This window comes from Musca vetustissima, unplaced genomic scaffold (genome assembly GCF_032173495.1).
Source record: "Musca vetustissima isolate MV318-11 ecotype Yass unplaced genomic scaffold, APGP_CSIRO_Mvet_v1 utg58322, whole genome shotgun sequence".
Taxonomy (NCBI): domain Eukaryota; kingdom Metazoa; phylum Arthropoda; class Insecta; order Diptera; family Muscidae; genus Musca; species Musca vetustissima.
In genome coordinates, this window is record NW_026889333.1 from 1 (window position 1) to 23,434 (window position 23,434).

General features: G+C 35.8%; 1 protein-coding gene across 1 annotated transcript; it reads left to right on the forward strand.

The window, feature by feature from the left end:
• Positions 1-1,486: 1,486 nt before the first annotated feature.
• On the forward strand, positions 1,487-23,229 carry LOC133337071 (serine protease 7-like; the record flags this gene model as incomplete). Its single annotated transcript, XM_061545336.1, has 6 exons — positions 1,487-1,527; positions 1,598-1,953; positions 2,030-2,102; positions 22,398-22,506; positions 22,584-22,876; positions 22,949-23,229. Coding segments are annotated over 6 exons (1,153 nt in total), but the record flags the coding sequence as incomplete, so codon positions are not given.
• Between the last annotated feature and the right edge of the window lie 205 nt (positions 23,230-23,434).

The window sequence follows — 23,434 nt, forward strand, 5'->3', positions numbered from 1 at the left end:
AATGTTTTAAACATAGTTTCATGTTTTTACATGACTCTCAAATAAAACCTGCTCTTAATTTTCAGTACGTTGAAGTTTCTCCCCCCGTTTTCTAACCTACTACCATATAATTTAAAACTACATAGTCTCCATATGGAGGTACCTACTTTTTAAAGAAATTTTGAAGGCACATCACATGGTGGGTGCCGAACATAACTCTGTTGTTATAACAAACCTGTAAGGAAAGTAGTAAAGTCGGACGGGGCCGACTATATGATATCCTTCACCTCTTTGGCTATATTCAACAGATGAATCCTAACAGACGTCGCATTTTTAAACTGGATCCATAAACATGTCATTCTGCAACCGATACTAAATTGTATGTAATTTTATTTTTCTGCAGAAACTGAGCTGGCTGTCCAAAAATTTGCACAGAAGTGCCAGAGCTATATCAGTCGACGTGTAGGCATATCCCTCATATAACGGTACATCCAAATGGTCACTATTTTGAACACGTTTTGAACCGAATTGGCTGTTATTTGATATTTTGGGTTCTCATTAGGTATTAAATGTCTGTATCAAAAATTTTCAATATTGAACCACTTTTTAACCGAATCGGCTGTACTTTGTCCTTTGGGTTTACCAAAATTTATTTACCAAAAATTATTAACATTGGTCCTGGTTTCAGTGCGGCCCCGATATTACGGTCATCCTCCAATTTACGGTATGTTCAGGGTTATTGGAAATTTTTTAACACGTTAATAAAGTGAAATTTAAAAATGCGTGTATGCATAGTAAAACAATATGATGATGTGATTTTTTTAATCCTGGTCGTTCAAATTCTATAACGTTTAAGAATTAAATCACTTAATTTTTATTTATTCATCACAATTATTTGCAATGGTTCTTAGCATGAATTTTATAGAAAATAGTATAAAAACGGAAAAGCTATCAATTTGTGAACGAATTTCCGTTATAAATCCTTATAAGTCGTAGAACTATTCAATAGCTAACGATGGTGTAGGATAACACGAGAAAAAATATTTTTTGGTTCTCAGTGGCCCCCCCGAAGTGAAATCCTGGCTACGTCCTTGTTAAGAACATGTGGTTCATTTAAAGAACGAATTTCAATAACCACTTCCTTACCTCGTACCTATATCAACCCTTTAGTCGAAATTTTGAAAACTTCCTGGACCAATAAATTATTAATAATTTATATAAATTTTTTACATTATTTCTCTGTACAAATGGGTTAATACAACAGCCAATATCTTCTACCAGTTGATTCATGGAAATTGCACATTATGATTACAAATAAAACAATAATAGACACTGTAAATGTTATTTATAAATTTATAGACACTGAGATGACATTAGCTCAGCTCAGTTCGTAAGGGCTTATCGACGGAACAACATCTCTCACCAAGAAAAATATTTTCTAATCACATTATAAACAAATCAAAATGTATAAATTCATAATATTAGTATTATTATTAACTACTTGTAGTTATATTTCATCGAATACCATACCAATAACCATAAAGGGAGGTGAGAAAAACCATTTCAAAATTCAAAAAATACAAAAATAAAAATTAAAAAAATGTGTTCTTACCTTCAGTTTCCAATTTGTGTTACAATCCCTATGGACGCCTGGGCCGATGCATATCGATGACGAAATGTCTTCGCTTGAAAAACGGCGAAAAGGACATCGTTAATTGGCATTGTAATTATGGACGTGGCCTGCCACCATATGTCTGTTGTACTTTTGGCAATAGCATTGTTTTTCCCGATGACGACGATGATTATTATAGAACTCCACCACCGAAACCGCCAATTGTTTTTCCGGCATTTTTCAGAGATATGATACAAAATAAGGATGCATCGGTAAATAATCCAGCGAGGAGCAGCAGTGCCAATAGCGTTTTTCAGGCCACCGAAGATGGGAATACTGAAAATAACATGAAAAATGAAACGGTGATGTTTAAGTTACTGAACAGTGAAACAACGGATGATATATTTCCTAAACCCGGCGTCTGTGGTCCATTGTCAGTGGGTGATTCATGGTGGCGTGGAAGCAGAATTGGGTGAATTTCCATGGCTGGTAAATTTGGAATATAGAACTGGTAAGAATATTCAAATATTCAGTGTGTGTATGAACATGGGCATCAGTTAAAGCCATACAGATTGCCAACTGAGGCTGAGTCCTACGAAAAAAGCTAAAACGCGGACGTGACATTTCTATAGGGTTATGCCAACACATTGACCTATGGATTTTTTAAAGAATATGTTTTCAAGGCCTATCTAAGGCGTAGATTTTTTAAAGAATTGTAACGAGGTACGTTGTTTTCTCCCTTGGAATCCTTTGGTGGGCGCCAATTGCAGATAGTTTTAGCCTTCCGGATTTAAACGCGAATGATTTACAAAAGAACGATTATTTATTTAACAAACAAAGTAATAACGTAGACGGGAACAATCTATGAAAACAGAATGAATAGAATATATGTAATGATATTAGGATAAAAGGCAACGGCGACCATCGTCACCACGTTTACACATTTATCTTCATATCAAAACATTTTCCAATAATCGAAAGAGGGAAACAACAGGAAACGGCTGCGAATAGCTACCACGTGTTCCAATTGCTCCACTATTCAAATTATTGAACTATCCTATCCTACCTATGAAAACAGAATGAATATTGTTCGTTATGGAAGCTCCTTATATAGGCCTTTTCAAAAACAAATGTGACAAAATTTACAACGAACAATATTTTACAAAGGTTCTGTTTCCAATAAATTACAAAATTATTTAAAGTAGTTTTTAGCAAAGTAAAAAGTAATAAAATATTTGTGATATTATAAAAACGCTACTGCTACATACTCCCCCTTTGACGTGTAAAACCTCGCCTCGAGTCACACGTCAAAACTAGGCGGCTTGATAAGGTGACTTCTTCGGTCTTCCTCTTTTCCGCAACGGATACTTAGGTGTTGGTAACTGATCACTATTCGCACCTTTGTATAGAGTTAATGCTGATGAGTGGAAAGTGCCCAAAGGAATGTTTAAATTTTCTGGTGATGAGACTTCAAAGGACGTGGAACCAATTTTCCGCGTAATAACATATGGGCCATCCCTCTTAGGAACAAACTTTGATGTGACACCTTTCGCAGAATTACTTAATACATGTGTATTAACAAGGACTTTTGTTCCAACATCAAAATTTTCATGTGGGCGTCTCCGTTTGTCCACATATATCTTGTTTTTATCCTGCGCCTTCATTTCTAATTCTTTAGCATTTCCCAAAAAGTTTACCATGGTCTTGAGATATTTTGATAATTCATTAATAACATTCTCTGTTTCAACAATAGACTTGACATCGTGTTGAACATCGTCTAAAGTACGCATTTCTCGACCAAATGTTAAAAATGAAGCACTGTAACCAGTACTCTGACACTTTGAAGAGTTCATTGCAAAACGGATAGCTGGCAAGCAAATATCCCAATTAGCATGATTTTCTTGCACCATTATGGAAAGTTGACATTTTAGGTCTCTATTCTTTCTTTCTACGGGATTTGCTTCAGGGTGGTATAATGGTGTCAATTGCTGCTGTATACCAAGACAATAAGTAATTTGCTGCATAATTGCTGATACGAATTGAACCCCATTATCAGATTTAATTCTTCTTGGAAAACCATATCGTAAAAATATTTCTTCAATTAGTATCTTAGCGCATGCCTCAGATGTGGCATCAGTAAGTTTAAAGAGTTCTGTCCAGCGACTAGCGACATCTTCCACAATTAAAATCCATTTGAAATTATCCTCAGTTTGTGGTAATGGGCCAAACAAATCTACTGCCACTACCTCAAAGCGTTGTTTACTACTAGTGGTTTGCAACAAACCAGCAGGTTTTAAATTGGTGGCTTTAAATCTTTGACACTCAATGCAATTCTTAACATACTTCGCTATTTCTGCACGCATGCCGGGCCAAAAATATCTTCCAGTAATACGGGCAATTGTCCTTTCAGTACCGTAATGACCTGCAGTACTATCATCATGGTGTACTTTTAGAATAGTTGCTCTTTCGTGACTTGGTATAACAAGTTGTGCATCATCACAATCATCATTTGAGTAACAATATAGAATACCATCATTCAGAATGTAGCTGCGATTCATCCACTTTATTGAATTTTCATCTTGATTTTCTAAAGACGTTATTATGTCCTTCAAATATTCATCTTTCAATTGTTCCTCTCGAATTTGAGATTGTGTTTTATTTGGCATATCGATAAAGAATGCACAAATGCAATTCTCCGTATCATCGTGATTTTCAACTGCGCATGGTGGCCTTGACAACATGTCGGCTGTAGCATTCATTTTACCAGGGACATATTCTATCGAGAAATTCAATTGTTGCAGTTGCAAACCCCACCTGGCAAGTCGACCAGTTGGTGATTTTATACTCAGAAGCCATTTCAGAGGTTGATGATCCGTCAGGAGTTTTATTTGACTGCCTTCAATATATCCACGAAACTTGTCGCATGCCCATACAATGGCTAAAGCTTCTCGTTCAGTGGTGGAATAATTGCGTTCTGCAGCGCTTAATAAACGGCTTGCGTATTCAATTGGGTGTTCATCTTTACCCTCCCCCTGCAATAAAACCGCTCCTAACGCATAAGCACTTGCATCAGTTTGTATTGCAAAGGGCATGCCATCTACGGCTTGCTTTAAAACAGGTGGAGAACTCAAAGCATGTTTTAATATGTTGAATGCTTCTTGTTCATCCTTTTCCCATTTCCATATAGCAGTCTTTTTAGTAAGATTAGTGAGAGGACGTGCAATTTCTGCATATTTATTTATAAATTTTCGATACCACGAGCAAGTTTGGAGAAAAGATATAAGTTCCTTTAAGTTTCTTGGCTCTTTACGCTCTATTATTGCTTGAACTTTTCCTGGATCAACCGCAATACCTTCGGGTTTTAAAATATGTCCCAGATATTTTACATGAGAGCAGCAAAAGTTACACTTCTTTGCATTCAAACGTCGTTTATAGGCCAACAATCGCTTAAGGACAACTTCAATGTCTTGTAAATGTCTTTGGAATGTATCTGAACATATAATTATATCATCCAAGTAAGCCAGAATACATACATCATGGATTCCTATTTTGAACCGATTTATCATCCTTTGAAAGGTTGCGGGTGCATTTCGTAACCCAAATGGCATCCTTTTGAATCGAAAAGTTCCAAAGGGTGTTATCAGAGACGTTTTATCCCGATCCTCGAGAGCTACTTCTACTTGATAATAGCCGCTTTGTAAATCGAGTGTGGTCATATATGTTGTGCTCTTAGCAGCATGAAGTAGATCGTCCATGCGGGGAAGAGGGTATCTATCGGGAATAGTTATTGCGTTCAATTTCCTGTAGTCTACGCATACACGAACAGATCCATCTTTCTTTGGTACCATCACCACAGGAGAAGCCCATGCTGAATCACATTCTTCTATTACATCATTCTTTGCAAACGACATGCGATATGGTGGAGAAAATATTGGTTGGTGGTCGCCTGTATTTATTTTGTGAGTTGTAAATGGTGTAGGGTCTCCGGATGCGGCAAATACACCTTCGTACTTTACCAACAAGTTATCCAAGTGAATCTTATCTTCATTATCTATATTAAGCGCATCTGACTCTTTCAGGATTTTAAAGTCAATCATGTGAAGTTCAGTGAATATTTCATCTTCCACACTATAATTGTTAACACGGCGCACATTCGGAAATAGATCAGTATCTTTTGCTCTTTCTGGAGTAGTGACATCATTTGGAAGTGCATCTTTGAATATTGCTTGGATTGAATGTGGTGAATAATCGGATTCGGCATGATAATCAGGACCATAAGACTCAAAGTCCGAAACATGCGATTGACAACTTCTCTTTGGAGTTATAAATGGAGATTTTATGTTTCGTTCCTCTACTACCACTGACTTGCGTTTTATATATGAATCCGATATTTTGATGGTTTCAATCAAATTCATCTCAACTGGTAGCTCTTGGGCAAAATCAAAGACTTCAGTTGGACAGCCTTCAAAATGCCAATGTTTCTGCCCCATATTCAATACAATATTTGCCAGCTCCATAAAATCTGTTCCTAGGAGAGTGCGATTGTTTTTATCTTCGGGAAAAACCAAAAAATCTATATCAAAACTCTTTCCTCCGACTATAATCTTGCAAGTTGTCGTTAGAAATGTTCGAGTTGTTGTAGATCCATCTGCCAAAGTTGTTTTGCATTTAATTGAATCAAATTTACATCCCTTGAACTGCATTATTCGCTTTAGGTTGGAACTGGCTACGCTCGTTTTAGAACCAGTATCAAAATAAGCTTGTCCAGGAACGCCAAACAATTGAACATTCACCATAGGGATGTCACGACCAATAGACATACCATATGAATTGAAACTTACGTTCCTTGTACTTTTATCTTTCGGCTTAACATTGCATTTAGGGCAATTCGCACGAACAAAACCCGGTTCGTTACATCCATAGCAAGCCAATTTAGGTTTTAGTACTTCCGCCTTAGCATTTGACGTAGCTTCTTCAACCACACTTTTCTTTTTGAAACAGTTGTCAGCAGTATGGCCTTTCTTCCGACAAAAGGAGCAACGTTTTAGACCACCTTGAGGACCACTCTCCAAAGTTTCAGTGTTCACTACAACGCGTTCACGAATTGTAAGTTCTGCTTCCCTTGCATCTGCCAAGAGTTCTTCAAAAGTTCTTACTTTGTGGCGATAGACTCGCTCCCTGATTTGAGGATGAAGCATCCCAAATATCATATCAATTTGGCTGGATTCTGTTGGAACTTCCGCCAACTGTGCAAATAACGTTCTCTTCTTACGTATAAACGTATCAGTAGGTTCATTTTTGCTTTGTTTCTGCTCATATATTTCCGCATATATTCGCCATGCTGGTTTCGGTGGAGCAAATGCCTCACGTAACATTTTTAAGACATCACTGAAAGTTTTTGCTTTAGATTTAGCACCACGCCACCATTCTGCAGCATCACCTTGAAGTAGCATTGGCATACCATTAACTGCATTAGCGTCTGCAATACCTTCAACAACCTGGTATGTCGTTATAGCCGATATAAATTCTTCAACTTTCACAGAACATCGTTCGCCATTGTATCGTGCTGAACAGCCGCTGAATGAACCACACTTTTCACTGGATTTACTTACAGCACTCAAAAGACTTTCAAATTGTTCAGTGGTAAGCGAAACCATGTTTGTACTTCTTTGTATCCGGTCGCTTTTGCGTAACCCTTCTGCAATAACCTCTTTATTCATAGAGTTCGATGATTGAGACAGGATGTTCCTTATCTTGTTAATCAGAAAGAACAAAAATCGAGATTTATCCAATAATAATTCTTCTGCACGGCTTTTCTTGGCGTTGATCCGACCTCACACGTTGGGCGCCAATTTGTAACGAGGTACGTTGTTTTCTCCCTTGGAATTCTTTGGTGGGCGCCAATTGCAGATAGTTTTAGCCTTCCGGATTTAAACGCGAATGATTTACAAAAGAACGATTATTTATTTAACAAACAAAGTAATAACGTAGACGGGAACAATCTATGAAAACAGAATGAATAGAATATATGTAATGATATTAGGATAAAAGGCAACGGCGACCATCGTCACCACGTTTACACATTTATCTTCATATTAAAACATTTTCCAATAATCGAAAGAGGGAAACAATAGGAAACGGCTGCGAATAGCTACCACGTGTTCCAATTGCTCCACTATTCAAATTATTGAACTATCCTATCCTACCTATGAAAACAGAATGAATATTGTTCGTTATGGAAGCTCCTTATATAGGCCTTTTCAAAAACAAATGTGACAAAATTTACAACGAACAATATTTTACAAAGGTTCTGTTTTCTAATAAATTACAAAATTATTTAAAGTAGTTTTTAGCAAAGTAATAAAATATTTGTGATATTATAAAAACGCTACTGCTACAGAATATTTTTTCAGGGCCTAACAAGGCGTAGATTTTTTAAAGAATATTTTTTCAGGGCCTAACAAGGCGAAGATTTTTTATAGGATATTTTTTCAGGGCCTAACAAGGCGTAGATTTTTTAAAGAATATTTTTTCTGGGCCTAACAAGGCGTAGATTTTTTAAAGAATATTTTTTCAGGGCCTAACAAGGCGTAGATTTTTTAAAGAATATTTTTTCAGGGCCTAACAAGGCGTAGATTTTTTAAAGAATATTTTTTCAGGGCCTAACAAGGCGTAGATTTTTTAAAGAATGTTTTTTCAGGGGCTAACAAGGCGTAGATTTTTTAAAGAATATTTTTTCAGGGCCTAACAAGGCGTAGATTTTTTAAAGAATATTTTTTCAGGGCCTAACAAGGCGTAGATTTTTTAAAGAATATTTTTTCAGGGCCTAACAAGGCGTAGATTTTGTTAGAAATTAAATATAGCGGACACGTATGTTGTGTTCAGTTCAAACGTTTATTACAAAAGGTACAGAAAAATAGTATGATACAAACAAACAATATGAATACCAAAGCCTACTAGGTGCAAATATTTGGTTTGACTACAGAGTGTATTCTCAACAGGTATGTTTTCAACACTTCCCCTCAAACCGAATATTATAATTATTCAACATTTTTTTAAGTTCATTAATTCTACAAATTTCTTATGTTTGATTTTGTGCAAATTCTTAGTGCATATATCCGCAATCATTTCATTAGTGTTGACATATTTAAGTTCAATTTGCTTCTTACATATTTCATCGCGAACGTGATGATATTTGATATCAATATGCTTACTGCGGTTGTGGAATACAGGGTTCGTTGCCATCTTCATAGCACCTTGATTATCAACGTTTAGAATCACTGCTTTGTTCTCAACACCTTCGAGTTCATATAGCACCCTTTTTAAATATACAGCTTCTCGAGCAGCATTTGATATTGATATATACTCTGCCTCTGTGCTACTCAACGCTACTACACGTTGCTTTTTAGATTTCCATGAAACCAAACACTCTCCATAATAAAATAAGAATCCTGTATAGGATTTTCTATCAATGGGGTTACCTCCCCAATCTGCATCCGCATAACCGCACAATTCTTTTTTACCATCCTTGTACTCAATCTTCAACTCAGTAGTACCAGCCAAATACCTTAATATTTTCTTGCCTGCATTAAAATGTTCAATGTGAGGGTCGCTATTTTTCTGCGATAGCTTTGCTACTGAATGTACAATATCGGGACGAGTTGTGATCGCCAAATACATAAGCTCGCCCATTAATGTTTGATATGCTTGTATATCAGCTCGTTTGCAATCTTGGTCACATGCTACTTGAAAACCAGGATCAAGTGGGGTTGCCACTGACTTGCATTCCTCCATACTGTATTTTTTCAACAAATTCTTAATATACTGCATATTACTCACTGTTAAACTTCCTGTTTCCCCGTCTCTATTAATTTCCATGCCAAGAAAATGTTGAACCGGTCCTTTGTCGCTGATGTCAAATTCGCTAAATATAGCACGCTTCACTTGCAGCAGAATAGACTTGTTTGCACAACCAATTAAGATGTCGTCGACATACACAGCTACTATAACCATTTCACCATTGATTTTCATCTTATATAAGCAGGGCTCGTTATTGCATGAAGTAAATCCGATGTCTTTTAAGCACATGTCAAGCTTGGCGTTCCATTCTCTGCCTGATTGCTTTAGGCCATAAATCGACTTCTTTAATCGTAGAACCTTATCTGGAGCCTTATCATCCACAAACATTTCTGGCTGCTGCATATAAATCTCTTCATGCAGATCTCCATTTAAATATGCGCTAACCACGTCCAACTGATGTAAATGCATTTTATTTTGTACTGCTAGACTCAAAAACAATCTAATATTTGAATACCTAATCACCGGAGAAAAAGTTTCTTTGTAGTTCACGCCGTATTGCTGACTACAGCCCTTAGCTACCAGCCTGGCTTTATACCTCTCTATTGCTCCGTCTTTGTTTGTCTTAATGGCATACACCCATTTGCAGCCAATAACTTTCTTCCCAGTTGGTAAATCCACTAATGACCATGTCTCATTTTTCTTCAGGGCATCATATTCAACTTGCATGGCTTTCTTCCATTCGTCCGATTTTACACAATTCATGGCGTCTTCGGGAGTTTGAGGTACAAATTCTACTTCATCTGATAATCCACTCACCACATTGAATTGTTTCTTAGGCCTACCCCTATTTCCATCTCGAATTATCTTCGGTCTTCCACGACCTATTCTCTGCTCTCCTCGATTCAAATTTTCTTCCAAATCATTATTTTCCTCAGCAATTTGTTGAATTGTTACTTCGTCTTCTTCTGTGGTATCACTACTCTCTTCGGCGGTGTTGAAATCATCTTCCTGATCTTCAATTCCATCTGAATCCGGATTAGTTTCGAGCAAATCTGAACCTTGTTCGTTTTCGTTATCCAAAGCAATATAATATGAATCCTTATCTTCGAATCTAGCCCCGTTTTGGACACTTCTGGAATTTTGAAGACAATTTTCATCAAAAATTACGTCGCGTCTCTCAATCACGGTTTGGGTACTACTATCGTATAAACGATATGCCTTTGCAACTAATGAATAGCCAATCATTATATATTGCTTCCCCTTGGGATCAAATTTATCTCTCCTTCCTTTATTCAAAGCTACAGCACACGCACCAAATACTTTGAGATGACTAACCTTTGGCTTCCTTCCATACCATACCTCGTAAGGAGTTTTCTCACATAGAACCTTTGTTGGAGATCGATTCCGCAAATACACCGCAGTTAAAACAGCTTCTGCCCACAGATTTTGAGGAAGGTTTGCATGGATCAACATGGAACGTGCCATCTCCACAATAGTACGGTTAGCTCTTTCTGCTACTCCATTTTGTTGTGGGGTATAGGCCACCGTGAGTTGCCGTACTATACCCTGATCTTGTAGATATGAATCAAACTGATTGTTTATATACTCACGCCAATTATCACTCCGTAGTATCTTAATTTTCTTTCCAGTTTGGCGTTCGACTTCTTGCTTAAATACCTTGAACTTTTCAAAAACTTCGCTCTTTGCTTTCATAAAATATACAAAAACACGACGGGATTTGTCATCAATAAAAGTGACGAAATATCTGGATCCTCCGGCAGAATTTACATTTATCGGACCGCACACATCAGAATGAATCAGTTCCAATAATTCTTGAGCTCGGTGTTCCGACATATTTGGAAAGGGAGCCACATGTATTTTGCTCAACATGCACGTCCTGCACTTCACATCTTTAACCCGCTTTGACATTTTCATGCCATTTACCAGACATTTCTTGCTCATCTCATCAAGATCATTGAAGTTTAGATGTCCATACCTGTAGTGCCATAACATATCTTTGTTGCTTGCTGCATTTAAATGATGATCACATTTCTTCGACACCACAAACAAATTATCTTCTTTCTTTGCTTTTAAGGTGACAAAACCATCCGCGTCCTTCATTTCTACGCCATGAGAAGTGAAAATTGCTGTATAGCCTTTCTCGACAGCCTTACTTATTGAGATAAAATTTCCGTGAAGATCCGGTGCATACAGCACATTTTTCAAACGGACTTCACACTCCGCATTAAGAACAACTTCACCTTTTCCAATAGCAGTTATGAAAGTATTACCAGCCAGATAAATTTTCTCATTGCACTCTTCAAATTCCGTGACCAAATCACGGCTATTGCACATGTGAGATGTTGCACCACTGTCTACATACCAAATACCACTCTTAAATCCGCCAGATGCTGCCAACATTGCACTTGAACGTTCCTGTTCCACTTTGTTGTCTCTACAATATCGAGCAATGTGTCCTTTTCTTCCACAAACGTAGCACTTTCCCGAAAACTCTTTCTTTGACTCCGAATTTTCCTTCTTGACGAATATTTTCTTTTGTTGAGAGCTCGCAAATGCCTGCTGTATTGAATCAGCTTCCAATGTGGCATTCGTATTTGCACGACGTTCACCTTCTTCTAGTAACTTCAATTTTAAAGCATGGAACGTCGGCAACATGTCTCGAGTTTCCATTGCAACAATAAAATTCTCCCAACTCGATGGCAAACTTGAGAGAAGAATAATAACTATGAGCTCATCCTGCAACTCTATTGCTATGTCGGCCAATTTCTCCACAATGTTTTCAAATTTTTCAACATACGAGGCCATGACTTCGTTTTCCATCATTTTTAAATTCATAAGCTTTTTAAAAAGCATTACCTTTTGAACTGGCCCTTTCGGCTTGTAAATTTCTGCTAATTTCTTCCAAGCTTCCGCTGATACTTTACATTTCTTTATGTGATTAAGTTGGCTGCCTTTAACGCTCAGTATTATCATCGCCAACGCCTTTTCGTCACGTCTTACCCATTCCTCCTTTTGTTCCGTTGTCCATCTTGGGTCACAATCGTAGGTCCCACTCGCATACTTCCACAGCTCGTTATGTACCAGAACGCTTTTCATATGCATGTGCCAGGAATCATAATTCCCTTCATCCAATTTTTCTATTTGTAAGGACGGAGTCGCCATCTTGAAAATTCCTTTTTCCCTTTAAAAGCTTTATTGGGAACACAACTCCAAATTCACAAAAATCGTATCGAATATCAGCAAAATCTTCCTTTTGTTAAACCGCTACAAAAATCGCCTTGTTGTAATATCCTTCACAATATAATCCTTGGCCTTTGTCCTCAGCAAGAAATTATCCTGGGCCCATAACCAATGTTAGAAATTAAATATAGCGGACACGTATGTTGTGTTCAGTTCAAACGTTTATTACAAAAGGTACAGAAAAATAGTATGATACAAACAAACAATACAATATGAATACCAAAGCCTACTAGGTGCAAATATTTGGTTTGACTACAGAGTGTATTCTCAACAGGTATGTTTTCAACAGATTTTTTAAAGAATATTTTTTCAGGGCCTAACAAGGCGTAGATTTTTTAAAGAATATTTTTTCAGGGCCTAACAAGGCGTAGATTTTTTAAAGAATATATTTTCAGGGCCTAACAAGGCGTAGATTTTTTAAAGAATATTTTTTCAGGGCCTAACAAGGCGTAGATTTTTTAAAGAATATTTTTTCAGGGCCTAACAAGGCGTAGATTTTTTAAAGAATATTTTTTCAGGGCCTAACAAGGCGTAGATTTTTTAAAGAATATTTTTTCAGGGCCTAACAAGGCGTAGATTTTTTAAAGAATATTTTTTCAGGGCCTAACAAGGCGTAGATTTTTTAAAGAATATTTTTTCAGGGCCTAACAAGGCGTAGATTTTTTAAAGAATATTTTTTCAGGGCCTAACAAGGCGTAGATTTTTTAAAGAATATTTTTTCAGGGCCTAACAAGGCGTAGATTTTTTAAAGAATATTTTTTCAGGGCCTAACAAGGCGTAGATTTTTTAAAGAATATTTTTTCAGGGCCTAACAAGGCGTAGATTTTTTTAAAGAATATTTTTTCAGGGCCTAACAAGGCGTAGATTTTTTAAAGAATATTTTTTCAGGGCCTAACAAGGCGTAGATTTTTTAAAGAATATTTTTTCAGGGCCTAACAAGGCGTAGATTTTTTAAAGAATATTTTTTCAGGGCCTAACAAGGCGTAGATTTTTTAAAGAATATTTTTTCAGGGCCTAACAAGGCGTAGATTTTTTAAAGAATATTTTTTCAGGGCCTAACAAGGCGTAGATTTTTTAAAGAATATTTTTTCAGGGCCTAACAAGGCGTAGATTTTTTAAAGAATATTTTTTCAGGGCCTAACAAGGCGTAGATTTTTTAAAGAATATTTTTTCAGGGCCTAACAAGGCGTAGATTTTTTAAAGAATATTTTTTCAGGGCCTAACAAGGCGTAGATTTTTTAAAGAATATTTTTTCAGGGCCTAACAAGGCGTAGATTTTTTAAAGAATATTTTTTCAGGGCCTAACAAGGCGTAGATTTTTTAAAGAATATTTTTTCAGGGCCTGCTCCGACGAAAATTATGTACAGTACTATAGTACTTTTTTAAGGGGGATTAAACCTAACTACTTCGAATAATAGGTTTTCTGAGCAAGGATCGAGTAAAACTGAAAAAGGACGATGCAAATATACGAATATCGATTTCTTTGGTGACCCTATATAAAATCGTATGAGCTACATTTTTTCTAAATATTTGGAAGTCAAAAAATCTCATCTTGTGGCTTTAAGTTTAATAACAGAGGACTAAAAACACCAGAGAACGATGATATGATTTACAAAAAATATTCCTCATGCGATACAAAGATATAAAGGGGTTTCTTCATTAAAAACTTGACCCATGGTGATTTTGTGCTTATGGATTCTTATTATACACGCCAAGGGTTTTTAACCCCATGAAGATTTTTCCACCTCCGCATACCATGATCGATTTTGTGTCACAGTGTTAATAGTTATATTTGTTTCTCTTTTCTAGCTAGTGGTTGGTTAACAATTGGTTGTGCTGGCAGTATTTTAAATCAGAGATATGTTTTAACAGCAGGACACTGTGTGCGAGGACAAATTGAGGAAAACGTTGGTGTTTTGTAAGTTTAATAATATTTGTATATTTCGTAAGTCCGACGAAGAATATTCGAAATTTATTGAAAAAGTAGTACATTTTATACACGTCACTACTATGCTAAGTAAATATGGAACCTTTTTTATTTCCAGAGAATCCATACGAGCTGGTGATCATAATGTTGTAACTGAACAAGATTGTGATAAAGATGGCTTCTGCATAGATCCATATCAACGGCTATTTATCGAACAGTCATGGGTGCATGATGATTTCTTTGTTACAAAGAAAAGAAAAATTTACAGTGATATTGCCTTGGTGAAAACAACAAAAGATATCAAATATTCATATTCCGTGGCACCAATATGTTTGCCTGTGGTTATGCCGAAATTACAGCCACCGACAAATGGTACGAGATTGACAGTGGCCGGTTGGGGTAGTACAGCAACGGGTAATGTATTCACAAATAAAAAAATCAGTATATGTCATATAAAACATTTCCTTCTCCATAATTTTTTTAGCAAACTACACCGATGAGAAACGCATTGTGGATGTTGTATATTTGGATGATGACAAATGTCGAATTCGTCAGGAATTATCCCACATGTGTGTTGGCGGTGAAATGGGCAAGGATAGTTGTAATGGTGATTCCGGCGGTTCTTTGGCTCGTCGCACCCAAAACGGTTGGGTTCTGGAGGGCATTGTTTCGTATGGCTCTAGTTGTGGCAAAGGTAAACCGGCTGTTTATACAAGAGTTCGTACCTTTATAAAATGGATAAGTGATATAATGCGAGGAACGTAACATTTAAATGAAATATATTTTAATATTTCTGCGAATGTAAATATTTGTAGTTTTGTAGAAGATTAAATGTTATGCTAAATATTTTAAATTATTAAAATTAACTTTAAAAACATTTTGTATATCATTACTTATAGTGTGTAATATTTGGGATGGTTTATATTTGAAATATTTTACCAAACCAAGAGTGCAATACAAGATAATCCAATAAAGTTGATATGCTCATTAAAGTGACCCTCTAATATTATTTCTACTTTATAGAAATATTGGTTTTAGATCCCAATTTTGAGACAAATTTTAAATTTCCTTCCGTTTTGCTGCTGGTTGGTGTCCAGTCTTGTTGGTTGGTGTTCCATAAAAATTGGATATTGCAGGCTTATGCCCAATTTTTCATATCGTAATATTTCTAGAAAACTTAAATGAAGTTCGTATATGCATATCGAAATATTTTTACCAAACCCACAAAAAAACCTTAAACTGGGGTCTGTGGGGCAACGTCTTTTGGTATCACGCACAGATGGCTAACTGTTTGATAAAAATGCATACACGTGTGATCTAAAGTTGACAGAACTATCGGATACATGGGACCATCATTCCAACAAGTCGTCCTAATTTTGAAAAAAAAAATTCATAAAAAATGCATTCAGTCGGAGTTCTCGCCGTATTCCGCAAACCAAAATATTTAATATAAATGGGGGCTTCTAGAAGAAAACTCATGTTTAACCAGGGATGGTCCCTGTGATGATGATTTTTTAGGTTTTCGACTGTCAAAAAGGTGTAATCGTCGAAGGAAATGTATGTCATTTACGTCACTGTTTCTGACGGACCATCTCTGTGTTGAACATACCGAAAATACACGGAAAAAAGATTATTGAAATTCTCAAAATATCTCATAGTATCTTATAGTGTCAAAAACCCTATATTGGGGGATACCATATTATGTGGCTACCCTTAATTGACCCATTGGCCCACGTAATGTTAAAAGTTTTTAGAATGGTGTATTGTATAGCACAATTATGCAATGAGAAAACAAAACATAAAATTACATCCAAGTTGGTAGAAAAAAGTGTCCAGAATCCCTAGAATACCAAATACTGGGAGAACCGTTATATGGGGCTACCCTGAACCTTTGGCCAATATTAATAATTTTTGGTATGGATATGTGCAATACAATGAGAACCCGAAATAGCAAATTGCAGCCAGTTTGGTTGGAAAACTTGTGCAAAATCCCATAAATACCGAATATTGGGGGTTACCGTTATATGGTGACTGCTAAGTTGACTTAGCATGTTTTAAAGTTATTTACGATTTTAGATACTATGATCCTTAATTTAAATTCTCTATATGTACAAAGTTATACATAGCATGGCACGTAAGAGAACCCAAAATACTGAAAAATTGCAGCCATTCTTCGGAGGCGTCGATATGTACTATACATTGAGAACCCAAAATACCAAATTGCAGCCAATTCGGTTGGAAAACCTGCCCAAAATCCCCAAAATACCGAATTCTGGTGGGTACCGTTATATGGTAGCTACCGTTTTTTGGAAGGATATTTCCTATTCAACGAGAACCCAAAATACCAAATAACAACCAGTTCGGTTGGAAAATCTGTCCAATGTACCGAATATTTTGGGGTAACATTATATGTGGGCTACCCTGAAACTTCAGTCAATATTAATAATTTTTGGTACGAAGATGTGCTATACCATGAGAACCAAAAGTGCCAAATTACAGCCAATTCGATTGGAAAACGTGTCCAAAATCACTAAAATACCGAATATTGAGGGTAGGCCCTTTTGGCCTACATCAAAACGTGGACCGACATATATATCATTTGTACTAGCATTGTCCGCGCAAAATTTCAGAGCTCTATCTTTAATATTGTGATCTCTATCGTGATTTAAACTGACGGACATGCGTAAATCGACATGGAGTCTCGGTAAATATTTCGAGGTGTTGCAAACGGAATGACAAAATTAATATACACTCCACCTTATGGTGCTGTCATTATTGGCCAGTTTTAAGAAATATTTCAAATTTAATTCTATCGACATTAAAATATCGCAGGCAGTCTTAAAATATCAAATGCAAAATTTACTAAAATTTCGAAAATTTATTGGATGATTCAACTTTGTGCATTTAAATGCACCCACATTTATATATATAAACTTATAAAAAAATGCGTTGATATCGTAACCACATTAAGAAGTGCCCGACGTAGCATGTCGTCACAATCTGAGAACAACTTGACGTGTTTCTTTAATTCAAGGCAACAAAACAAACACGTGTAGGCACAATGACAATTTCGCCATAAAATTTAAACACTAATATAAAAAACCAAAAACATCTCATTCATAAAATCCCGCACGAAAAATCCAGCTTGTGGATATCAGTGTTTAAAACATCTTAGAACAAGTTCCTTCCCATGGTGCAGGCTCGCTCATTGAATAATTTGGGGGAGGGCAACCGCCTTACGGTTCGACATATGTGATTATGACGTACTTGTTTGTTTTATACATTATTTCATGATTCATTTTAATCGTATATAGTATCTGAAAACTTGTTAGCTGAAGTAGAGAAAATACTTGTTTCATTTCTTAGCAATTACCCCGTATTCAAATGGCTGCAAACGATTTTCATCACATCAGTAAATTATTTACCGATATTGATTGATGTATCTCTTAATAGTTGCTTGTGTGGTGTTTTCTCGCTTGATATTGAATTTCTTCTTTTTGCGCCCACATGCACGTGCTTGTCTTCTAAAGCTGAGTTTAAATAAAAACAAGTAAAATTTTGTATAAAAGGTCTGGTTTAATTTATTATACCCTACACCATGATTAAATGCTTGTAATTTGAAATAAGTCGAGACATTTAATTGTTTTTTTTAATCCACGCCTATAGCTCTGATAGTCTATGAAAAATGACATTTAAAAAATCCACGCCTATAGCTCTGATAGTCTATGAAAAATGACATTTAAAAAAAATAGCTCAGTCTATGAAAAATGAAATTTAAAAAATCCACGCCTATAGCTCTGATAGTCTATGAAAAATGACATTTAAAAAATCCACGCCTATAGCTCTGATAGTCTATGAAAAATGACATTTAAAAAATCCACGCCTATATCTCTGATAGTCTATGAAAAAGGTCATTTAAAAAATCCACGCCTATAGCTCTGATAGTCTATGAAAAATTACATTTAAAAAATCCACGCCTATAGCTCTGATTGTCTATGAAAAATGACATTTAAAAAATCCACGCCTGTAGCTCTGATAGTCTATGAAAAATGGCATTCAAAAAATCCACGCCTATATCTCTGATAGTCTATGAAAAATTACATTTAAAAAATCCACGCCTATAGCTCTGATAGTCTATGAAAAATGACATTTAAAAAATCCACGCCTATAGCTCTGATAGTCTATGAAAAATGACATTTAAAAAATCCACGCCTATAGCTCTGATAGTCTATGAAAAATGACATTTAAAAAATCCACGCCTATAGCTCTGATAGTCTATGAAAAATGACATTTAAAAAATCCACGCCTATAGCTCTGATAGTCTATGAAAAATGACATTTAAAAAATCCACGCCTATAGCTCTGATAGTCTATGAAAAATGACATTTAAAAAATCCACGCCTATAGCTCTGATAGTCTATGAAAAATGACATTTAAAAAATCCACGCCTATAGCTCTGATAGTCTATGAAAAATGACATTTAAAAAATCCACGCCTATAGCTCTGATAGTCTATGAAAAATGACATTTAAAAAATCCACGCCTATAGCTCTGATAGTCTATGAAAAATGACATTTAAAAAATCCACGCCTATAGCTCTGATAGTCTATGAAAAATGACATTTAAAAAATCCACGCCTATAGCTCTGATAGTCTATGAAAAATGACATTTAAAAAATCCACGCCTATAGCTCTGATAGTCTATGAAAAATGACATTTAAAAAATCCACGCCTATAGCTCTGATAGTCTATGAAAAATGACATTTAAAAAATCCACGCCTATAGCTCTGATAGTCTATGAAAAATGACATTTAAAAAATCCACGCCTATAGCTCTGATAGTCTATGAAAAATGACATTTAAAAAATCCACGCCTATAGCTCTGATAGTCTATGAAAAATGACATTTAAAAAATCCACGCCTATAGCTCTGATAGTCTATGAAAAATGACATTTAAAAAATCCACGCCTATAGCTCTGATAGTCTATGAAAAATGACATTTAAAAAATCCACGCCTATAGCTCTGATTGTCTATGAAAAATGACATTTAAAAAATCCACGCCTGTAGCTCTGATAGTCTATGAAAAATGTCATTACTATAGTCATTATTCGGAAAGCAAGAGAAACAACTTAGTAACCTGTTTTACAAATCGCGGTGCTACACATTAAATAATAATAACACTTACTACAACGACTGGTATCCATTCATCTATGCACTGGAGAACAAGTAAAGAAATAAAAAAAGCAAAATGATGAAAAGTTCTCAACTAAAGTGAAAACAAGACGCAAAACAAAACGCAAAGAAAAAACAAAAACAATTTTATAGAATGCGGGTTCAATCTTCAGTTGAGCTCAACTGAACTGGGTAGTTGAGCGCGAGAGCCTGCTTTGGCCTCATAAAGCCGCGAAATTATTTCTCATATCAGTATGCGGCAATCAGCGGTGGAAAGTAAAACGTATATCTGCTGCTAAAGAATTTGTTGTTCAGTGCGAGCACATAGAATATATAAATATGCATAAAAGGGGATTTTATTGGACGACTTTGTTGTCGTTTTTTTGCTTTGGAATCTGTTACCCGAATGTGGTCATCAATGGAGGTGGGTATTCCCCTTTTGGTTGGCAGTGATTTGTGTTAAAATAACAAGAAAAATTCCCCCACATTTACGCCCAGTTTCAAATATTTGCCAAAATCCCGATGGTCGCTTGGGTAGATGTACATCACTGACTAAATGTCATAATTACAATGGATGTGATCGTAATGCCAGTACTAAGGAATGTTCGAATGGATTTGGCGAACCGCCATATGTTTGCTGTATTTTCGGCAAAACAATTGTATTTCCAGATGATGATGATAATGGTGTACCTTTTATGTCTGCAGCCGCAGAATCATCATCCTCCTCCTCATCCAATAATAAATCGCCATCAACTGTGGGAGTCCGTTCCACAGCAACATCATCAACCAGCAGAGGAATATTATTTCCTGATGAACATGGTAATTTTAATATTCCAGTTGTCGGCGATAGATGGGCTGATAAGCGAGAGGAACCAAAAAATAAAATGAAATTATTTCCCACACCGCCGGTATGTGGTCCAATGCTAGTTGGTGATAAAATTCATGGTGGTGTCGAAGCCCAACTGGGCGAATTTCCATGGTTGGTCAATTTGGAATATGAAAATGGTATGTATGTCATAGTGTGAAATAAACACATTTAAGTGGAGGAAAATATGTCAGATTATCGGTGTTGAGTCCAGTAGAGAAATTATAATTAGTTTTCTTCGGATTTTCCAAATGCAGAAAAAAATTGATAATGGTCATTTATAGCGGACAACACAGAAAAATAGAAAATAGAAAAAATACTAAAAGTGTATCAGTTCTTCTGTGTGTCTGAAAGAACTGGTCGGTCCAAAACATAATCATGCTTGTTTTGATAAAGATCGGCCATTATTTAGCAGGTCAAATGGACCCTGATTTTTGTGCGAAAAATGACAAAACTCGTATACTATAGCGAATAGCTTTACCCCTGAAGGACATAGACCCGAGAAGTTGATAGTATATCCAAGAGGAGCGGTAGACCTTTAAATTGATACCAATGTATGTACTCGGATGTGGGAGTTAAACTTAAATATTTACAGGTGCTTACGTATTCAGATATTATTTAGTAACTCATTAGCATTAGAGGGTGGAAATATGGCGATGATCGCTTTAAAATTTTCCAAGAGGTTACAGTTAGAATCAAAGACAACACCTTTAATTTTCGGTGATGATCACATTAAAAATTTGGAATAATTGTTTGCGTTCTTTTGAGTCGATATATAGGCCACAAGCCAAATATTACAGTACAACCCACGGTGAATGAAATCTGTACAAGTAATTATAAGGGCTGTACAGAATATTGGGAATATTAGGAAAATATGTCAGTGTATGGAAGATGTGCTGTTTATCTCTAATCGGTCAAGAGGGTGCAAATAGCACGAAATTTGGCACAGGCTCGAGGTATCTGTGTAGAGTATCGTATGGTCGGCCTCGTCCGACTATCCTCTTCCGCTCACTGGTTTAGTATTATCATTACCACCCTAGAGGGCGTAAATTTCGATCAGATCGCCATTAAGTTTTATAAGAGTTAGGTTATGATCAATTAGAATGTATGTTTGAAATATTGATCGGTCGAAGTTTAGCAGATCATATGAGACTAGACTTTTATGTGTAGAATAAAAACATTAAAGCTTAAATGCTCAGGAAATGTGTGTTAGAAGAGAGAAGAAAAATTCCAGATTTATATATAGCTCCCATATATATCGATTTATTGTAAATGGGGTCTCTATATATATATCCACGAAATTCAGATATAGAATTAAAATAAAACTACAACTCCGGGTTATATTTAGATATAGCTCCCATATATATTATCGTCCGATATTATGTAAATGGTATATCAAAGCCCCTATATATCTTTCGATTTGCATGAAATTTGGCATGGCGTTCTAAATTAAGTCTAGAATGATGTGTGTTAAGTTTCGTAAAAATAGGTTCAGATTTAAATATAGCTCACATATATATTTTCGTCCGATTTAAGGTTAATGGTACACCAATGTCCCTATAAATTTTTCCATTTGGACAAAATTTGGCATCGAGTACGGAATTAAGTCTAGGATTATGTATGCTTAGTTTCGTGAAAGTCGGTTCAGATTTAGATATAGCCCTCATATATTATTTCTTCTGATTTTATGTATATGGTGCGCTGTTTTCAACAAGACCACATCTATCAACAGAAGCATTCAAATACTTTGTTTTGTATCATATCACAAATTGTTACCATTACAGAGGATGGTGATATACAAATCGGTTGTGCAGGAAATATACTAAAAAATCGATATGTGCTCACAGCAGCACATTGTGTAAAGGGTCCCATCGAAGAACTATTGGGAAATTTGTAAGTACAACAAAATTCATGTGTGGCTTCATACCTTACCATTAATATGTACATAAATATTTGTTTTCTTCTCTTAGGGTTTCGATGCGTGTTGGTGATCATAATACAGACACCGATAATGATTGTGATGACTTGGGATGTATTGATCGATTTATTCGATACTATATAATTGAGAAAATCGTGCACAAGGATTTTCGTCAATTTAAACGTGGAAGGCTGATAAATGATATAGCATTGCTGAAGACAGATAATGAGATGATCTATTCATTTTCGGTAGCTCCAATTTGTCTGCCAAATATACAACAGGCTTTACATCCGCCAGTTAATGGATCCACATTAACTGTTGCTGGTTGGGGTGATAATGGAATTGGTGAGTACAATTAAATGTTGTAATCAAATGATATTTATTTTATTAAAACTTTTTTAATTTATTTTTTTACAGAGGACTTTTCTGTGGAAAAACGTATTGTAGATGTCCCATATATAGATAACAGCGTTTGTCCACTGCGTCTGCTACCGACACAAATCTGTGCTGGTGGTGTTAAGGGCAAGGATAGCTGTGTTGGTGATTCGGGTGGTTCGCTGGCACGTAGATCTACTGGCGGCTGGATTATCGAAGGCATGGTATCGTATGGACGTAATTGTGGTAGTGATACACCAGCGGTTTATACCAGAGTTCGAAGTTTTCTACCATGGATTATGGATCATGTGAATGATTCGTAGGAGCCTTTCATTATATTTATAATATTAATATATAGGTCTAAGAATATTTGATAGTTGTAAAGTGGTAATTGTAATTTAATAATAACTTTAGTATTAAGCCGGATGTAGTTTCCATGAGATTATTTAACAAAAAATTTGTCTCAATTAAAAGAGAGAATATTAAAACATATAAAAAATTGTATTTGGCGATCTTCATTGAAGAAAA